This window comes from Zingiber officinale, chromosome 4A, assembly GCF_018446385.1.
Source record: "Zingiber officinale cultivar Zhangliang chromosome 4A, Zo_v1.1, whole genome shotgun sequence".
Taxonomy (NCBI): domain Eukaryota; kingdom Viridiplantae; phylum Streptophyta; class Magnoliopsida; order Zingiberales; family Zingiberaceae; genus Zingiber; species Zingiber officinale.
In genome coordinates this window covers 101,081,756-101,101,568 of record NC_055992.1, presented here as the reverse complement: position 1 = coordinate 101,101,568, position 19,813 = coordinate 101,081,756, and the positions used below count along the sequence as shown (strand labels likewise).

The window sequence follows — 19,813 nt, the reverse complement described above, 5'->3', positions numbered from 1 at the left end:
TCATGATGGATGTTACATAGATGAGTTATCATCATGAGATTTAGAGTTCGAATCTCAATAAAATTAAAGTAATATCTCTTTTATGTGTTAATTACTATTCCAAAGGTTAGTAGTCGTCCATGATTTATCTTTTTCGTGTTGGCCCTGAGACGGATTGACGAGAGCGCTGAAATAAATGTATTCTCTTATTGTCATCATGTTACATGGACTAGGTGCCCCTGGGTAAAGTTGAGTTGATTAGTACAGAATAAAATTACTATCATAAAGTAGTTCAAATCTTGATAAAATTAAGGAAAAAAATTCTTTTCTTTATATATATATATATATATATATATATATATACTACTGGGATTACGAATTCCACGTTTTCACTACCATGTTACATGGACTGAGTCGTCGATCGACTAGGTCGTCCACTTCATATTAATTGTTCCCATTTATTTTTCTAATCGGATGTTGACACTTTGTTGAATTAGTCAACCATTCTCATCTCTTTGTCTATCTTCCCGGTTCCCATCAGATTTTAAAGGTGTCCATTAAAAAAAATATATGTTAGATTATGTCTTTTGCTAAAATTTGTAGCAACTCTAAAAGGCAATACAACCGATTAAATTGCAGTTGGAAGCATCTCAAAATCATTAAGAGCTTAAGCTTTCATTGGGCAGATGCAGCAGCTCTTTCTTTCTCTATTAGCAGTAACGCTCTTCGTCCTTGGCCACTCCTCATCTTCAGGTATGTTTAAGAAAGAAATCCTTGTCCACATTTAATTTTACTAAATATTAAAAAAAAACTCATCTTATTTTGAACTTTCACCTAAGATGCATTCCTCTTGTTCTTTAAATCCTCTGTTTAACTTGACTTGCTTCATTTCATCCATTATTATTGCTTACATCGGGAATGGAATAAGTCTTTTGGGTTGAAAATATTTGACAATCGTATAAAATAAAAATTAATAGAATTGAACATCAAAATATTAGAACTTCAATATCATTAAATATATAATTTTAGTTAAAATATTTAATGATCTCACAAGGTTGAAAATCAATACAAATGAATATGTTTGGTATATAATTAAGACTGCAAACTGTGCCTATTTAAAATAAATTTAAAACCTCTAACATCATATACTCCTTATTAAAAATATTTAATAATCTATAGTCAATTAGACGTTATTCATTATTGTTCAAAAACATTTGGCAATCTTATAAAATTTAAAATAACGAAATATATTTAGAAAATACTTTTAGTTTGTCGAAACTTCAAAATAAAGGAAAATAAATTTAAAATACAATAATATTTATTTGGTGTATTTTTTATAATAAAGATAATTACATTCACTCTAATATCTTTAAGATTCATCTCCAAATTACGTAAATCACATGTACAAACTGTAGACTTAAGGCAGTCATTTTGCAGTCTCCAAATTAATTACATACACACAATTTTTCAATCTTTCTAACACCGATAAGACAATTGACTGGACTTCTACCATCAGTTTGAAATTTAAGGCGTTAAATTGAGACTTTTTGTTAGGATTTGTAGAACTCTAAAAGGCAATACAACATTGTAGAGCTTTAGCTTCCATTGGGCAGATGCAGCTCTTTCTTTCTCGGTTCCTAAAAGCAATAATAGTAACGCTCTCCTTTCTTGTCCGGTCCTCAACTTCTGGTATGTTTAATAAAGAAATCTTAGTCTAGAAATAAATTATAGCATCGTAGAATTGATTAATTTATTTATTTGATAATTTATGCATTTAATTTTATTAAAGATTTAAAAAATGCTTCTTCGCTCAACCTGCTTAGTTTGATTTCAATTAGTTAGTTGGCTAAAAATCATTTTAGTCTATTAGAATCATATGTAGAATCATATGTAGTGGTCAAATTCTTTTAGCTAATAGTGTTTAACAGTTATATAGGATAAAAAATTAACATGAACAAATTTAAGAGAATATTAAAATTACAATATTGCACGTTAGGCATAGAGTTGGTTCAATATGATATACCAAAATTTTCAATATAAAAAAATTTATACCGGTACATTATCAAAAATTTGGTATACCGAAACTTTAGTATACCGAATTTTCAGTAGAGTATAAATTACATATCGGTCATACCGAAGATTTCATATTATGAAAATTTTGGTATACCGAAATCACTTTGACACTAAGAAATATAACTAATTCAGAAGTCACATAATACTCCTACTCATAAAAACAATGCATTAACAAATTGACAACCAACAATAAAATTTAAAAAACACGATCAATTATTAACAACTAAAATATTGAATTATAAAAGAAAGTTCACCAGTAACAATTAACATAAACTAAAGTATATATTGATTAAAAAAACATATTTTTTTCTTATCCAACAAAATTTACTTATCTAAAAAAACACAAAACTAAATACTTTATAATTTGTATTAGGATCAAACCATTTTTTAAATGAATGTGAAGTGACATCTCACATCTGCTCCTTCACTGCAATAGGCATATAACACACTTGTAGAAATAGATGCAAGATGAGGATAATAGATAGTTAATTATTTAAAGTTATCCATGGATGAGAACTTTAAAATCAACAGAAATGATATCCTACCCGACTTCCATTGCACGACTATGCCCCATTTTCACTATATATAGTAGATTTTTTTTATTATTTTTCTATTGTAATAACAATGAGCGTTAACTCTATGTTGACTATTGTAGCAGCTACATAATCATAGCTACTACAACGTGGTCATAATTTATTTAATCATATTATAGCAACTGCGAGCCCATAGTTGCTACAACATAAACTCTACGTTGTAGCAACTAGGGCTTATAGCTACTATAAGTCTACAACACAAAGTCTATATTGTCGCAGCTATGTAGCTTTTATAATTGTAGCAGCTACTTTGTGTGTTGTAGCAACTACTTTGTGTTGTAGCAGCTATGTAGCTTCTATAATTATAAAAGCTACTTTGTGTTGTAGCAGCTATATAGCTACTGCTACAATTGTACCAGCTACTTCATGTTGTAGCAGCTACTTTGTGTTGTAGTAGCTCCTTTATGTTGTCTTAGCTACGTAACTGCTATAATTGTAACAATGTTTGTGTTGTAGTTGTTAGGATCCTACGTACTCGGCTAGAGAGGGGGGGTGTGAATAGCCGCCCCAAATCGCTCGTTTCTTCCTACAATTCGTTAGCGCAGTGGAAAACTAAAACAGAAACGAAAGGAAGAATATCAAACCTTAACACAGCGATGTACGAGGTTCGGAGATGATACTCCTACTCCTCGGCGTGTCCGTAAGGTGGACGAGCCCTATCAATCCGTCGGTGGATGAGTCCCCGGAGAACCGGCTAATATAAACTCCTTCGGGGTGGAGAAACCTCACCACAATCTTTGCAACAGCAATAAGGAGTACAAGAAGAACAAGAACACAAGAACAACAGGAATGTAAAAACACTTGCTTGCCTCTTGTTGTCGATTGGAACCCAGATGAAACAGCAGCTTCTAGGATCCAAACTCAGCTAGAAAACCAGCAGGAAACTCACGCAGAGCTTCAGCACAATGAGAGCTCAGCAAAGCTCTAATCGCCGTAATCAGGAAGAAGCAGAAAGAGGCCTCGATCTCCTTTATAACTGCGAAGAAGAAGACGTAAACTAGCCAGGTCGCAACGGCTAGGACTGACCGATCAGCTCCACCGATCGGTCCAGAGCCTCCGACGGTCATGGGACCGATCAGGCTCTAGTCCGATCGGTCCCCGCATGATCAGCCATATCTTCTCGAGCCATCGATCGTGCTCGATCGGTCCGGACCGATCAGTTTAGGCCGATCGGTCCCCAGACCGATCAGCCAACTCTCGAGAGTTGCTGATTTCCGACCACAGTCAAGAGTCAGCAAATTCAGCACGCCCGATCGGTCACCGGACCGATCGAGACAATCAGTGGATCGATCCATCGATCGATCCGAGCTTGGTTTTACCCAAACCAAGTCCAAACCAACATCCGGTCAATCTTGACCTGTTGGTACATTGCGCCTAGCATCCGGTCACTCCCTTGACCTGCTAGGACTCCCCGCTAAGTGTCCGGTCAATCCCTTAGACCCACTTAGACTTTTCTCTCCGTACCAAGTATCCGGTCACTCCTATGACCTACTTGGACTTCCCATCACCAGATGTCCGATCACCCTTGATCCATCTGGATTTTCCCTTGCCCGGCTTCACTTACCAGGACTTTCACCTAGCTTCACTCACTAGGGTTTTCACCTGGCTTCACTCACCAGGATTTCCACAACTGCCTGGCTTCACTCACCAGGACTTTCCAACTGCTTAACATCCCAGTTAGGACTTTCCCATTCACCTAGCTTCACTCACTAGGATTTTCACCTGGCTTCACTCACCAGGATTTTCCCGAATGCCTGGCTTCACTCACCAGGACTTTCCACACTGCCTAACATCCCAGTTAGGACTTTTCCGTGCCAAGTCTCCATACTTGGACTTTTCCAGTGCCAAGTCTCCATACTTGGACTTTTCCAGTGCCAAGTCTCCATACTTGGACTTTTCTAGTGCCAAGCTCCCTGCTTGGACTTTTCGCGTGCCAAGCTCCCTGCTTGGACTTTTCCAGTGCCAAGTCTCCATACTTGGACTTTTTCCCGAATCAGGTCAACCAGGTCAACCTTTACCTACGGTTGCACCAATAATCTCCCAAACATCTATTCTTGTCCCATATCAAGAATACAACTCTTCCACGAGTGTCAAACATCAACATGCAACTCAACTAGGTCAACCTTGACCTAAGGTTGCACCGACAATCTTCCTAAGTCAAACATCAAAATATAACTCGAGTCAGGTCAACTCGAGTTAGGTCAACCAGGTTAACCTTGACCTAAGGTTGCACCAACAATCTCCCCCTTTTTGATGTTTGACAAAACCCATAATCAAGTTAGGTTAACCCGATAACCTAACTTAGGTTTTCCAATCATCTTCCAATGTCCAATGTTCTTTCCTTGAACATTCTCTGGACATTCTCCCCTTAGGTTAACCCGATAACCTAACTTGGGTTCTCCAATAATTCTCCCCCTTTTTGACACACATCAAAAAGAATTCCAATGTTCTTCCTTGAACATTTCTTGACATTCTTCCCCTAGCTTAGGTTAACCCGATAACCTAACTTGGGTTTCTCCAATAATTCTCCAATGAACACTCTCCCCTTTTTGACACACATCAAAAAGAATTCCAATGTTCTTCCTTGAACATTCCTTGACATTCTTCCCCTAGCTTAGGTTAACCCGATAACCTAACTTGGGTTTCTCCAATAATTCTCCAATGAACACTCTCCCCTTTTTGACACACATCAAAAAGAAAAAGAGGGTATCAAGGTCAAGAGTTTCTTCCTAATAAAAGTCCCATACCTTTCATCGAAACTCTTAATTTCCCCCTTGATACTAAACTCAACAATCAACTTAGCGATAATCCCATATCACTAATCCTCAAAAGGCTTAAGGAGTAAAAACTCCCCCTAAAAGTCAACTCCCCCTTGACAATTAGGTAAAACTCCCCCTAAAGGTCAACTCCCCCTTGACCATTGCACCAACAATGTCTTTGTGAGTTCCAAACCTTTAGAAATCCAAAAACACTATTTCCATAACTGAAATTTCAGACAACAGCTGAAGAATCAGAAATTGACGCTCGATCGGTCCCCGCACCGATCGCCCTTCACCGATCGCACTCGTGCTCGAACTCCGGATCTGCAGACCGATCCATGCTTTCTAGATCGGTCCACGCACCGATCAGAGACTGGATCGGTCCCCGGACCGATCCAGTACTGATAGCAGTTTCAAATTTCCTTCCGAAATTCAGAAACTCCTAGAAAATTCCAGAAAATTTGAAAATTGTGAAATTTTGAGGATACATTCCTCATAACATATACTATCATGGAAAATAGTTTCTATGAAAATAGTTTCCATTTTTCAATCTTGATACAAAGTTCAAACACTTTGAAATAGTTCAAGTTTAACTTAACTTTGTATCACAATGTTCAATGATGAATGCTATCACTAGGAAAGCTTCATCAAGGTTTTTCAAAACAATTTTAATATGCTTTTAAAACCATTTGAATTTAGGACCATAATCTTAGGGCTAGATGTACATGACTTGTACACAAGCTTTCCCTATGATCCTTCATTTCTTGAATTAGGCTCATCTAGGTACAAGAACTATGCACCTTGATCCTAACTCATGATCCTAATATCTCACACACATCTAAGGTGTATCAAACCACATTCAAGTCAATTTGATGTGAGATATGGGTTTAGGTATCTTAGAGTAAGGTCTCATGCATTTTCTAAACACAAATTTGATCTCAATATCAAAATGTGTTTTTCATCCTTAAATCAATTCAATTGATTACTAATGCAAGAGATGATGACATGGCATAAAATGGTATCATAAATGAAAACATGTGCCAATGTCATGATGTCATGGCATAGAGTTTGAAAACTTAAATAGAGCATGACATATAAACTAGCCTAAGCATTATCATGACATTTCAAATGATAATAAAACTAAACATGATGTCATGACATGTGAGGGCAAACAATCATGGCAAGATTTAGCATAAATAAATATACTTAGATTACCTATCTAAGTATCCTTAACCACTTTGCTAACCTAAAATTTAACCCTTGATTGCCCTAAAATGCCAAAATCCTAATTTTGACACTTCTTGAACTCTAGATTAATTTATGCCACTTAAAGATCAAGTTTATCCTCAAAACTTGGCATGTTTCATTTTTTCCTCGAGAGTTCTCTAGATTTTCCCAAATTGTGCCAATTGAGATTAAAAATGAAATTTCTAATCTTTTAGGCACATTTAACTCTTCAAAGGAGTAAATGATAATTCCATTTCATTTTCAAAAGTTCTCAAAACCTTGAAAATGCTCCTTGAGTGTCAATTTCCTCAAAGTTGGGTTAACTACCCTTCTAATCGGAGTTGACACTCTCTAACCCATCTATGGGGTAGAGAAGATGCTCCTAGGAACCCAATACCTATTAGAGCTCATTGGGTTCACTAAATATTCACTAGGGATAACTTCCCTAGCAACCCTCCTAATGACCCTCTTAGGCTTTAAGGCCTTGGTCATTTGGGACTCATCAAGATCAACTCTAGGGGTGACTCCCCTTGTGACCTTGGTGGTGGACTTCCTAGCCCTAGATTTTATTCCATAATCGAATGGAACACTATGATAAGTGGGCTTGACCACTTGGGACTTAGGTTTGTGACCCAAACCTTTCTTGTCCTTGGACTTGGGTTTTTGACCCCTAGACCCTAGAGTCAAATCCTCAAGGGCCTTTTCTAGAGAGTCAAGTCTTGACCTCAAGACTTGATTTTCTTTCTCTAATACCTCAAGCTTTAATTTATCATTTTTCTTTGAGGTATTCCTAGGCATGTGTCTAGTTGATTTGGGATTTCTACCTAGGTTTCCCTTAACTTTAGATGTGTTAATCCTAGGGTTGGCTTTCCTAGTGTTATCCTTATCTAGACTAACATCTTTGGCACCTAAACACATATATTGGTTCCTAGAATTAACATGCTTATCATTCTTGACAATAGTAATAAGACTACTAGCATGCATCCTACTAGAATTGCAAGAATGTGCCTTAGAGATTACCTTAGGGTTTGCCCTAGCTCCCCCTATACATGTGCTCGATCTCTTGTCCTTGTGAGGTTGCCTCCCCCTTGGACATTGGCTCCGATAATGTCCCCTTCGCTTGCATTGAAAGCACACCACGTGCTCCTTGCCTTTGCGTATCGGGATTCCGGCTTCCTTGACTTTTGGTGCCGGTGGAGTCTTCCTAATCCTCCTTGGACACTTACTCTTGTAATGTCCATACTCCCTACACTCAAAGCACATTATGTGTGATTTGCTAGAAATTAAATGGCTTGAGTTACCTAGGTTTGAGGATGGATGAACGCTCTCTCCTTCATCCCTTCCGGAGGTAGAAACTTCTTCTTCTTGCTCCGAACTTGAAGAAGAAATCTCCTCCTCTTCTTCTTTAGATGTTGAGTGGCCCTCAACTTCTAAATCCACATCCCCATGGTGTGAGCTACTTAGCTCACTTGACTCCTCTTCATGACTTGAAATGGAGCTTTCTTCATGGAGCTTGGCCAAATTGTTCCACAATTCTTTGGCATTGTTGTAACCACCTATCTTACACAATATATCATTAGGTAATGAAAATTCAAAAATTTTCAATACCTCATCGTTGACTAGGGATTGGTGGACTTGTTCCTTGGTCCACTTCTTCTTCTCTAGGGTTTCTCCTTTCTTGTCCATCGGAGGCTTGAACCCTAATTGAACACAACTCCAATTTTCAAGATTAGTCATAAGAAAATATTTCATTCTTACCTTCCAAAACGCGAAGTCGTCGCGATCGTAGAAAGGTGGAATTGTGACATCTTCTCCGAACCGATCCATTCTCTAGCGCTTGTGCTCCCCCGGGTGTTGATCCAATGAAGAGCGGCCTCGCTCTGATACCACTTGTTAGGATCCTACGTACTCGGCTAGAGAGGGGGGGTGTGAATAGCCGCCCCAAATCGCTCGTTTCTTCCTACAATTCGTTAGCGCAGTGGAAAACTAAAACAGAAACGAAAGGAAGAATATCAAACCTTAACACAGCGATGTACGAGGTTCGGAGATGATACTCCTACTCCTCGGTGTGTCCGTAAGGTGGACGAGCCCTATCAATCCGTCGGTGGATGAGTCCCCGGAGAACCGGCTAATATAAACTCCTTCGGGGTGGAGAAACCTCACCACAATCTTTGCAACAGCAATAAGGAGTACAAGAAGAACAAGAACACAAGAACAACAGGAATGTAAAAACACTTGCTTGCCTCTTGTTGTCGATTGGAACCCAGATGAAACAGCAGCTTCTAGGATCCAAACTCAGCTAGAAAACCAGCAGGAAACTCACGCAGAGCTTCAGCACAATGAGAGCTCAGCAAAGCTCTAATCGCCATAATCAGGAAGAAGCAGCATCAGAAGCAGAGGCTCGATCTCCTTTTATAACCTGCGAAGAAGAAGACACAGAAACTAGCCGTTGTGTCGCAACGGATACTGACCGATCAGCTCCACCGATCCAGAGCTCTAACGTCGAGCCTCTGATCGGTCATGGGACCGATCAGGCTCTAGTCTGATCGGTCCCCAGACGATCAGCCATATCTTCTCGAGCCATCGATCGTGCTCGATCGGTGCGGACCGATCAGTTTAGGCCGATCGTCCCGGACCGTCACCAACTCTCGAGAGTTGGCGTCTCGATCGGTCTGCACCGATCAAGAGCCTCGAAGCCATCGATCGTTATCGATCGGTCACCGGACCGATCGAGACAACAGCTCATGGATCGATCCACTGATCGATCCAGAGCTTGGTTTTTACCCAAACCAAGTCCAAACCAACATCCGGTCAATCTTGACCTGTTGGTACATTGCGCCTAGCATCCGGTCACTCCCTTGACCTGCTAGGACTCCCCGCTAAGTGTCCGGTCAATCCCTTAGACCCACTTAGACTTTTCTCTCCGTACCAAGTATCCGGTCACTCCTATGACCTACTTGGACTTCCCATCACCAGATGTCCGATCACCCTTGATCCATCTGAATTTTCCCTTGCCCGGCTTCACTTACCAGGACTTTCACCTAGCTTCACTCACTAGGGTTTTCACCTGGCTTCACTCACCAGGATTTCCACAACTGCCTGGCTTCACTCACCAGGACTTTCCAACTGCTTAACATCCCAGTTAGGACTTTCCCATTCACCTAGCTTCACTCACTAGGATTTTCACCTGGCTTCACTCACCAGGATTTTCCCGAATGCCTGGCTTCACTCACTAGGACTTTCCACACTGCCTAACATCCCAGTTAGGACTTTTCCGTGCCAAGTCTCCATACTTGGACTTTTCCAGTGCCAAGTCTCCATACTTGGACTTTTCTAGTGCCAAGTCTCCATACTTGGACTTTTCTAGTGCCAAGCTCCCTGCTTGGACTTTTCGCGTGCCAAGCTCCCTGCTTGGACTTTTCCAGTGCCAAGTCTCCATACTTGGACTTTTTCCCGAATCAGGTCAACCAGGTCAACCTTGACCTACGGTTGCACCAATAATCTCCCAAACATCTATTCTTGTCCCATATCAAGAATACAACTCTTCCACGAGTGTCAAACATCAACATGCAACTCAACTAGGTCAACCTTGACCTAAGGTTGCACCGACAATCTTCCTAAGTCAAACATCAAAATATAACTCGAGTCAGATCAACTCGAGTTAGGTCAAGCAGGTCAACCTTGACCTAAGGTTGCACCAACAGTAGTGTGTTGTAGCAGCTACATAGCTTTTTAATTGTAGCAGCTACTTTGTGTTGTAGCAGTTATGTAGCTGCTACAATTGTAGCAACTACTTTTATATAGTAGCAGCTACATAGCTTCTACCCGTATCATATCCGTATCTATATCCAATACCTCAAAAAAAATTCCAGAGCATCCATGCTACATAGACATCTAGTTAGCAATATAAATATAATCTTACTCTTCAAGTTAGACCGAAGTAGAGGCGGAAGTTGAACAAGTAGCTCTGGAATAGTTTTGAGTGGCATTTACGGTTGTGAAAAGAAACATTATAATTTATGTTAGATTAACAATGATAAATATGATTTAAATTTAAATTTAATTAAATAAAAAAACTCTTACTCTTTTCAATTTCTTCAATTTTCTTATATAATTCAAGGTCATTATCCGTTGGATATTTCCAAAAACTAAACTCCTCCGCTCTTAGCCAATCACTAGTGCACACTAATGCCTTAACCATTTTAGGACTCAAACTGGTCCTAAAAGGATCCACAACCCTTTTCCCAAGTTAAAAGCGGACTCGCTAGCAATGGTTGAGCATGGAATTGCAAAAATATCCTTGGCAATAATTGAAAGGATTGAGTACCTAGTTTCGCTTCCTCTCCACCACTCCAAAAGATTGAAAGATTGATTAGATCATTTTTCAATCTCATCGGCTAGGTACTAATCCACTTCATTGAATATCTCTTCAAGTTGTTCTTCTTTTTTTTTGTGCTCCACATCATTAAATAATTCATCACAAAGACCACCACCACCACTAGTACCACCATATCTACCACAACATTCTATCTGCATACTTTGACTCTCAACATTCAATTTATCATTTATTCCCTTGTACTCCGTCCACAAAGTTACTAAGTTTTGTTTGACCTTATCAGCGAACTCTTGGATCCTTGTAGGAGTACCTCCAAATTTTTTGACACTGACTTTGATCATCTAAAGTTTGTTCCTCGAGTCCAAAATATTCCCAATAAATATCAAAGGGTTCATATTATTCCAATTCCCCCAATACTTGTCAAACTTTAACTTCATTTCACATGCTACCTTTTGAAGAGTTAAATTTGAATCATCAATTCTCTTTTTCTTAATCTCAATTTGTAGTACAATCATTGATTGATAAATTAATTGGGTTGCATGACTTTTTGATGCACTTAGCTTAAAAGTAGCATCATAAAACTTTTTAGAAAGTGTACAAAAGTCTTTGCATTCTCCGAATCATCAATAATTGGAGGTCCCATCCTTTCTTTTCCCTTTTCATCTTTTTCACGAAAATAATTCATAAAAGGAAACCATTCTTTGACAATCCTTTCGAACACCCTTTTATACTTTAATACAACTTCAAGCATTTTATAAGTTGCATTCCACCTTGTTTTGACATCCATAAATACTATTGATGTACTAGAAAACTTGTCTAGTATGACAAACTCCCTAAATTTTTTCAATCTTGATGGAGAAAATGAATAAAAACAACTGCATTTCTTATACCTTTAATTGAAACATTAAGCTCTTTCAAGCCATCCTTAACAATTAAGTTAAGAATATGACACACACACCTCAAGTGTAAGCAAGATTTAAAATTTTGACCCGTGCCGAGGTTTCGGTCTCAGATCGGAACGATACGGTTTCGGTATCATATCGTGCCGTGCCGATACAGTTTCGATATTTTTTTATTAATATATAGTAATTATTAGATAGATAAGTTTATTGTATATAATTTTAAAATAAATTGTATATTGATTTTATATAAGTTGCTTGAACAACTTAATATGGTTAAAAAAAATAATTAAATATAATTTTCTTTAAAGATGTATTAATTACTCGAATTAAAATTGATACATCATAATTATATAAATTAATTGTTTATTCATTTAATTAATTATTAATTTAAATCTTATATATTTAAAATGGTAAAAAAAATTAAAATATAAATTAAACAACAAAAAAATAATAATAATAAATTATTAGAATATAAATATGATTTATTAGATTTTTTATTTTTTAAAAAAAAATTAAATAAATTTAAAACAGTAAAAAGATTTTTTTTTTAATATCAATTAAGTTTTTTTAAAATTTTAAATATATTTTATAGGGATAATTTAATTAGGGTTTATAAAAGCCTATTCAAAATATCTCACTTAGGAATTGTTTAATTAATTAAAAAAAATTCGTTTGTAACAGTCCGCCCCCGCGATCCCGATCTCGCGATCGCGGCTGCGGAGCGCGACGCCTCCGCTGGCGGTGGAGGCATCGCGCGACGCTTCCAGCGCTGGCGGAGGCGTCGCGCGACGCTTCCGCCGCAGCGGGAGGCGTCGCGCGACGCTTCCGTCGCAGCGGGAAGCGTCGCGCGACTCTTCTGGCCACGGAAGCGTCGCGTGACGCTTCCGCCGTCGCGGGAAGCGTTGCGTGACGCTTCCGCCGCAGCGGGAAGCGTCGCGAGACGCTTCTGGCCACAGAAGCATCGCGCGACGCCTCCACCGCCACCGGCAAATTTGTTCTCCTCATGTGCCGGTTTCGGTTCATCACCAGAACGGTAAATTTCGACTGTTTCGGGCGGCACGGCTCGGCACTTCAAACCTTGAGTGTAAGTATTTCCCTTCAAATAATAATGAATTTTCACTTTTCATTCTTCTTTTCAAGTAATCAATTGCAGTGTCATTAGAGAAAGCATTGTCAACTACAGTTGAAAAAACTTTTTTCTAACCCCCGCTCCTTGAGACAAACCTTAGCCATTTTGCCAATTTCTTCTCCTACATGACTAGTGATTTTTGTGAAGTTAATTATTCTTTTATGTAACTTCAAATTACTATCCAAAAAGTGAGCTATCACTACCATATAATTGATGTTTTGAATAGATGTCCAAGTATCAGTTGTGACACTTACCCTTTGATCGTCAATCTAACTTTGTATTTTAGCTTTCTCAACTAATAATAAATCATAAATCATACTTGCAACTTTCTTTCGATCGGGAATTTTGAATCTCGGTTGTAATTCGTACAATAAATCTACAAATCCCTTCCCTTTGACAACCCTAAAAGGCAATTCATCAACAATCACATACCTTGTCAATTTCAATTCACATATTTTTTGATTAAAAGTATGAGGAACCAAGGCAGTTCCTTGTCACATAATCTATTAGATAGTTTGACTTTCATCATTCTCACTCACTTTGTAGAATGGACTTGACTTACACCTCTTTATCAAGTGATTTTTTAATTTGCTAGTACTTTCGTAGACTGCTGGGATTTAAACTTTATTATATTTATATATTCCTATTTGTTGTTTGCTCTCATCACACAACTTTCTTTTCCTTTTTTCACAGTGCTTCCAAAATATATTCTTGGATTGTGTAGGAGCTATAGGATGCTTTGATTTTGAAGATTTTCTAATTCCTTTTTGACCCATAAATATCTGTGTTTCGAATTATTCTATTGTGTTTGATGTTTGGGATGAATTTGGCAGCACAATACATTCCATTTTAAAAAAGGGTAATGTTTATATGATTCGCTGTATGTGGAAATAGAGAGTTTATGATACAAAAGATAATGAGTAAATATAATACTAAATCCAAAGAGAGGAAAAAATCTAGAAGAAAAAGTTGGATAAGAGAAATTAAACCTTTGGCTGTCTTGTTGAAATCCAAGAATAGACTTTGTGAAGACGATGAATACTTCAACAAATATTTCAAGTAATTGAGGAGTGTATGCGACTTCGAGTTAGGGATCGTGAAGAAAAATAAGAAGGGAGATGAGAAGATCATGGTTTGGGGTTAGTGTTTTAAGAGAATTGGGTTCTGTAGAGTTTTTGAGAAGAGGAAAGGAGAAAGAGATCAAAGAAGGGAGTCAATCATAGATGGAGGTGACATTGACAAGCTTAAGGTGGGGAGCAAGAGTGGCTTGATGGAGGAGTTGAGAAAAAATTCAAAGGAAGAACTTTTTATCTAGCTGATATTCCAACGCAACTTTTAAAAATAATAAATAATTTATATTTAATCTCAATTAATTATGATTATTATCATTTTTTAATGTCAACTTTAGTCTGCCCCATATAACTTTTAAGTTTAAATAAAATAATAATTAATTTAAAATATATACATTAGGTATTTTGATGTATATCAAAATATCAAAAAATGATAAATATTATATCAATACTAATATAGAAAAGTTATGTATGGTATTATACCATACCAAACTTTTCAGTATAAATAATAAATATCGGTACAATATATATAATATACCAAAATTTTATTTTTCTCATCCCTAGTTTGGCATGAATATGAGGTTTCTAGTGTTTCAACTACTTTTAATTAAAATAAAAATGATATTTAACGCTCTTATAAAGTTCAAATTCATAAAAAAAATGATTATCAACATAGTTTAGGGGAATAATAAACCTAAGTTCTCAAAGATATCATCCAAATTCATCCACAGTCAACCAAAATTATTGTATTTATGACTTTGATACAGGAGATCTTAATGCAATGATCCAGAGCAGTTCACTTGTGAATGGCCAGACGTTGAGATCGACAGGAGAGTTGTTCCAACTGGGCTTCTTCAATCCAGATAATAGTTCAGGGAAGGGATACCTAGGAATCTGGTACTGCAATCTCACACCGCAAGAAGGCACTGTAGTATGGATCGCCAATCGAAACAAGTCTGTCAACACATCCATGGCATCCTTCAACCTCACTTCCGATGGAAATCTAATCTTGTTTGAGGAACACAGAATTGTTTGGTCGACGGGAACGAGATCCACAGGACTAAATTATACACGCTTGCATCTTTTAGATTCTGGAAATCTCGTGCTGAACGACAGCAACTCGATTAATCTATGGCAGAGCTTCGACCACCCAGGCGACAGCCAGACGTATGTCCCAGGCATGAAGCTCGGATTTAACTTCCGGACCAATACTTCACGGCGGCAAGTGTCATGGAGGAGCCCCAAGGATCCTTCTCCAGGAGACTACGCCCACGTGGTTCTTGCTTTAGCTATTCCGGACATCGTCATGTTGAAAGGATCCGCCAAAACTCATCGAGGCGGCCCATGGAACGGATATGGGTTCGTCGGCGATCCAATGATGGTGACGAGCCAGGTGGTGAGCTCAGTGAGGCTCTCGTTTGTTTCCAACAAGAATGAGATCTACTTTATGGCTAATTACACGGCCACGCCGACGCGGGTGCTGTCACGGTCGGTGTTGTTCGCCAATGGAACCTTCCAGCTCTGGTTTCTTGACAGGGGCGGCAATGGAGAGTGGCAACTTCTGTGGTCGATTCCGCAGGACGACTGCGATATATACAATCGCTGCGGTCGCAACAGCGTGTGCACCTGGTACTACTATACGTTCAACTGTGATTGCTTGAACGGGTTCGTAAAGATCGAGAAGAACGGAAGCAGCGAGGCCGGATGGTGCGAGAGGGAGAAGCCTTTGAATTGCTCGTCGAACAACCAGTTTTCCAAGGTGTCCAACGTGAAGGTGCCCGACACTGAGAACGCTACAGCACGAGGAAACATGAGTCTCGATGAATGCAAGACTTGGTGCTTGAATGATTGCTCCTGCGTGGCGTATGCGCTGATCAGCGGGGATGATGGATCATGCATAACTTGGCCTGGTGATCTTCTGGATCTCAGGGCTTTTGTCGTTGGAGGAAATGATTTATACGTTCGGCTCGCAGGAGAACATCTGCTGGATCATCCAAGTACGATTAATCAAACATCTATCTTTTTTTCACTAATTTATCCATTAACTTGTTTATTCACTAACCATTTAGCACTAAAAAAGCAGTTTTTTTTTTCTTTTACAAGACAAATAAAATAAGAAATATGCTTTCCATGTTACAATTTCTCTTTGAGACATCCAATTAAATGTGTATCTATTTTTCATGTTTGCTTAGGAAAAAATAGCACGGGGAGAAGAATTCTATTTATTGTCATCTCTATTGCTGCAGCACTGTTATTCCTTTGTGCAATTTTTATTTACCATCGAAGAACAAAAGCAACGATTCGAAAAGGGAACCTACTTGCAGCAACATCGAGTATGACTACTGAACTATTATTTTATGGTGTTTAAACATATATATATATATACCTGCTTATTCTTTACTACGAAAAATATCTTTTGAACAGATCATAAAGATCAACATGAAATAAGAGGTGCAGAATCTCTATTGTTTGATCTAGTGGCTATTAGGATAGCTACGGACAACTTCTCTGATGGAAACAAACTAGGAGAAGGAGGATTTGGGCCTGTTTATAAGGTCAATCCGAAGATTTGGCAATGTTGTATATAACTGTGGATGATTCTGATAAATGAGTAATAATTCTGGTGACATTTGAAAACAGGGAACGTTGGCAAACGGAGAGCATGTCGCAGTAAAAAGACTTTCAAGAAGCTCAGGACAAGGACTAGATGAGTTGAAAAATGAAGTGTTTCTAGTTGCAAAACTTCGACACAGAAACCTCGTGAAGCTATTGGGTTGTTGCTTAGAATCAGAGGAGAAACTACTCGTTTATAGTTACCTTGCTAATACAAGTCTTGACAAGTTTTTGTTTGGTATAGTTTCAATCTCCGTTTTTCATAACATCCTCAATCCATGGAATTGATTATCTAGTAGTTTGCTAATCTAATACAATACTTAGTAATGTACTTGTTCAATTCCATTCTTGAATATATGTTTTAAGATTGACTGTGTATAAGATTCCATTCCTCTATTGTACACACCATGATCTTCAAAATTAGTAACCAAATAGTACATATGGATGTTGCAGATAATTCAAAGAGAAAGCAGTTGGATTGGACAACAAGATTTAAGATCATTGAGGGCATCAGTCGAGGACTTCTTTATCTTCATGAAGATTCGCCACTAAAGATCATTCATCGGGACTTAAAAGCTAGTAACATTTTATTAGATGCAAACATGGATCCTAAAATTTCAGATTTTGGTCTTGCAAAGCTTTTTGGTGCAGATGAAACCCAAGGAAACACTCAAAGAATTGCCGGAACATTGTACGTAAATATTCTATTTATCATTGTTGACCAAATTTAACCCTCCAAATGAACAAGAACTATTGAAAAATAGAGAAAATCTCAATATGTTTTTCTTGTTAATGACAGTGGATATATGGCACCGGAATATGCCATGCATGGGCTCTTCTCAATTAAATCAGATGTGTATAGCTATGGTGTGCTAGTCTTGGAGATTCTAACGGGTCAAAAGAATAGTGGTCACCGAGGAATTGAATATCCAATTGAACTTGTTACTCATGTAAGCATTATATTAATCATCCATTTGATTGAGTGATAAGAATTTGATACACATTTTATTCAAATGAAGTAAAGTTCTTAACTACACATGCTATCATCTCATTTTAGGTGGTTTGGCGCCATTGGACCCAAGGAAGTGCCCTGCAAGTGATTGATCAAGATCTAGTTAAACAATGTGATGCTCCCCAAATATTAAGGTGCATACATATAGGGTTACTATGCGTGCAAGAAGATCCAACTCAAAGACCCACCATGGCCAATGTTGTTCTTATGCTCAACAGCCACTTTGTCAACCTTCCTATTCCTTCAGCACCATCATTTCTTAGCAACCTTAATACTACCGGTGAATCAAATGGCATTCCAAGGAGAGGGAACTCTAGAGGAAGCAATGAAATTCTATTGAAAATTTCTGAAAATGATGTTTCAATATCAGAGTTGGAGCCTAGATAGTAGGAAAGTTCACTTCATGTTTATGTTTGAAGTTAATGCCTATTTATGTATATAAAATTTAACCGAATGTTTAACATCAGGTTTATATTTCATCTAGTTTATGAAGTGATTCTAAGTAGAGTCAAAATTTGATTCTTACTTGCTCCATCATCATCATCCTTGTCGCGTTGATGTATCTTTTTAATACACACTAGTTGAAGATGGGACAAAATCATACTTGAATAATTTTCTGAATTATAGTGTGTTACAGTTCAAATGGTCGAGTATTAACCATTCAAAACATATAAAAATGATAAATTAATATTTATAGGGCCGGATTTTATTCATTTAGTTATTGACTTTTGTGCAGGAAATACAATGATCCGAAACAGCTCACTTATTAATATCAACATGAGACTGTTCCAGCTGGGCTTCTTCGATTATGTTAACATTTCAGCGAACCGATACATAAAATCTGGCATGACAATTGATGCGGTGATAAAGAATGGTCTATTTAGTATGGGTTAATTATCATGGTAGAGGTCAAAGTTAAGATATTCAATGCCAAAGTGTCAAAGGGCTCGTCTATGGTGATCGAGCGAGGGTCGACTACAATGGCCGATCGGTGCAGGCAATGTCCGATCGACAAGAGACTTGTCCGAACCGACCATCCGTCTAGCTCGAAACAATATGATAAGATCGTCAGACGCTCAGTGTGGATCAACAGAATGCTAAGCGGACTGGAGCGCTTGTCTGATCGGGGGAGGACAAGCTACTATACCCAATCACTACAAGGGAGAGCAGCCGAGATCAACCGAGCGAAGAAGTACCCAACCGAACGGCTACCCCGCTCAGCCGAGCAGCGGGATCATTGTCGTATCTCTCAATATCCTTTTGGGAGATAGTGTCGCCGACATAAGGCATAATCAATAGGCGGATTGTACGACGGAAGCTTCCACTATCTCATCAAAAATCTGCATGTCCTGTTAAGGTATGATGTTAGAGACACTTTTCTGACATATCCTTTCATGAGATGGTTGGGGAAGCGTGCTCATGCCTTGGGGAGCGTGCACATCGCCCACTAGGACACTATATAAAGGGAGGTCCAAACATCGGCGAAGGTACACGTTATTCACTATTCACGTCTGTGCTACTGTTGTTCCATTTTCTCTCTTTCTGGTAACTGACTTATGCATCGGAGGGTCAACGCTGGGAACTCCTTCCCTGGTGATGTGCGTAGATTATATACACTTTTATGCATATTTTGACGCACATCTACCTGTATTTGATTAGCATAATCTGTGCTGTTACACCCTATTTCATTATAATGTCATACTTCCATTATATTTTGTTCGGAGATCTACTCTTTATTTGTTTTGATTGATAGGACGTGATTTGGAGAGGAAATGGAGCAAAAATGCACACGGGAGCAACTCCGGAAGAAATCTAGCTTGGGTCGTGTATGCCACACGGCCATGTGGCCATTATCATGCTTAGGTCATGCCAAATGGCATGACCATGCCCATGTTCCAGAGACAAGGAAGGCCACGGCCGTGTGACCCACACGGTCGTGCTCCCCCACCAGAGGTAAATCAAGCCACGACCGTGTGAGTCACACGGTCATGCCAAATGGCACGGCCGTGCCAACAATCCAGAGGGGAGGAAGGTCACGGCCGTGTGAATCCACACGGTCGTGTGACTGTGGCAGAGGAGAAGAAGGCCACGACCGTGTGAATCAACACGGTCGTGTAACC

General features: G+C 38.6%; 1 protein-coding gene across 2 annotated transcripts; it reads left to right on the top strand.

Annotated features, from left to right (window-relative positions):
* Positions 1 to 455: 455 nt before the first annotated feature.
* Positions 456 to 18,218, top strand: LOC121970359 (G-type lectin S-receptor-like serine/threonine-protein kinase At4g27290). 2 transcript variants are annotated; one of them, XM_042521038.1, is made up of 9 exons: positions 456 to 529; positions 619 to 732; positions 14,836 to 16,065; positions 16,261 to 16,401; positions 16,493 to 16,623; positions 16,709 to 16,919; positions 17,135 to 17,372; positions 17,481 to 17,631; positions 17,739 to 18,218. In XM_042521038.1, the coding sequence occupies exons 2-9, from the start codon at positions 666 to 668 to the stop codon at positions 18,078 to 18,080; spliced, it is 2,511 nt and encodes an 836-aa protein (XP_042376972.1). In that variant the 5' UTR covers positions 456 to 529; positions 619 to 665; the 3' UTR covers positions 18,081 to 18,218. The 2 variants fall into 2 exon arrangements, with proteins under 2 accessions (XP_042376972.1, XP_042376971.1); XM_042521037.1 differs by lacking the exon at positions 456 to 529 and having other exon boundaries at positions 538 to 732.
* Positions 18,219 to 19,813: the final 1,595 nt, after the last annotated feature.

Coding starts and splice junctions, on each gene's coding strand:
- LOC121970359 (XM_042521038.1), top strand. CDS start 666: ATGCAGCAGCTCTTTCTTTCTCTATTAGCAGTAACGCTCTTCGTCCTT. Junction 17,373..17,480: donor CAAAGAATTGCCGGAACATT/GTACGTAAATAT, acceptor TGTTAATGACAG/TGGATATATGGCACCGGAAT. Junction 17,632..17,738: donor CAATTGAACTTGTTACTCAT/GTAAGCATTATA, acceptor ATCTCATTTTAG/GTGGTTTGGCGCCATTGGAC.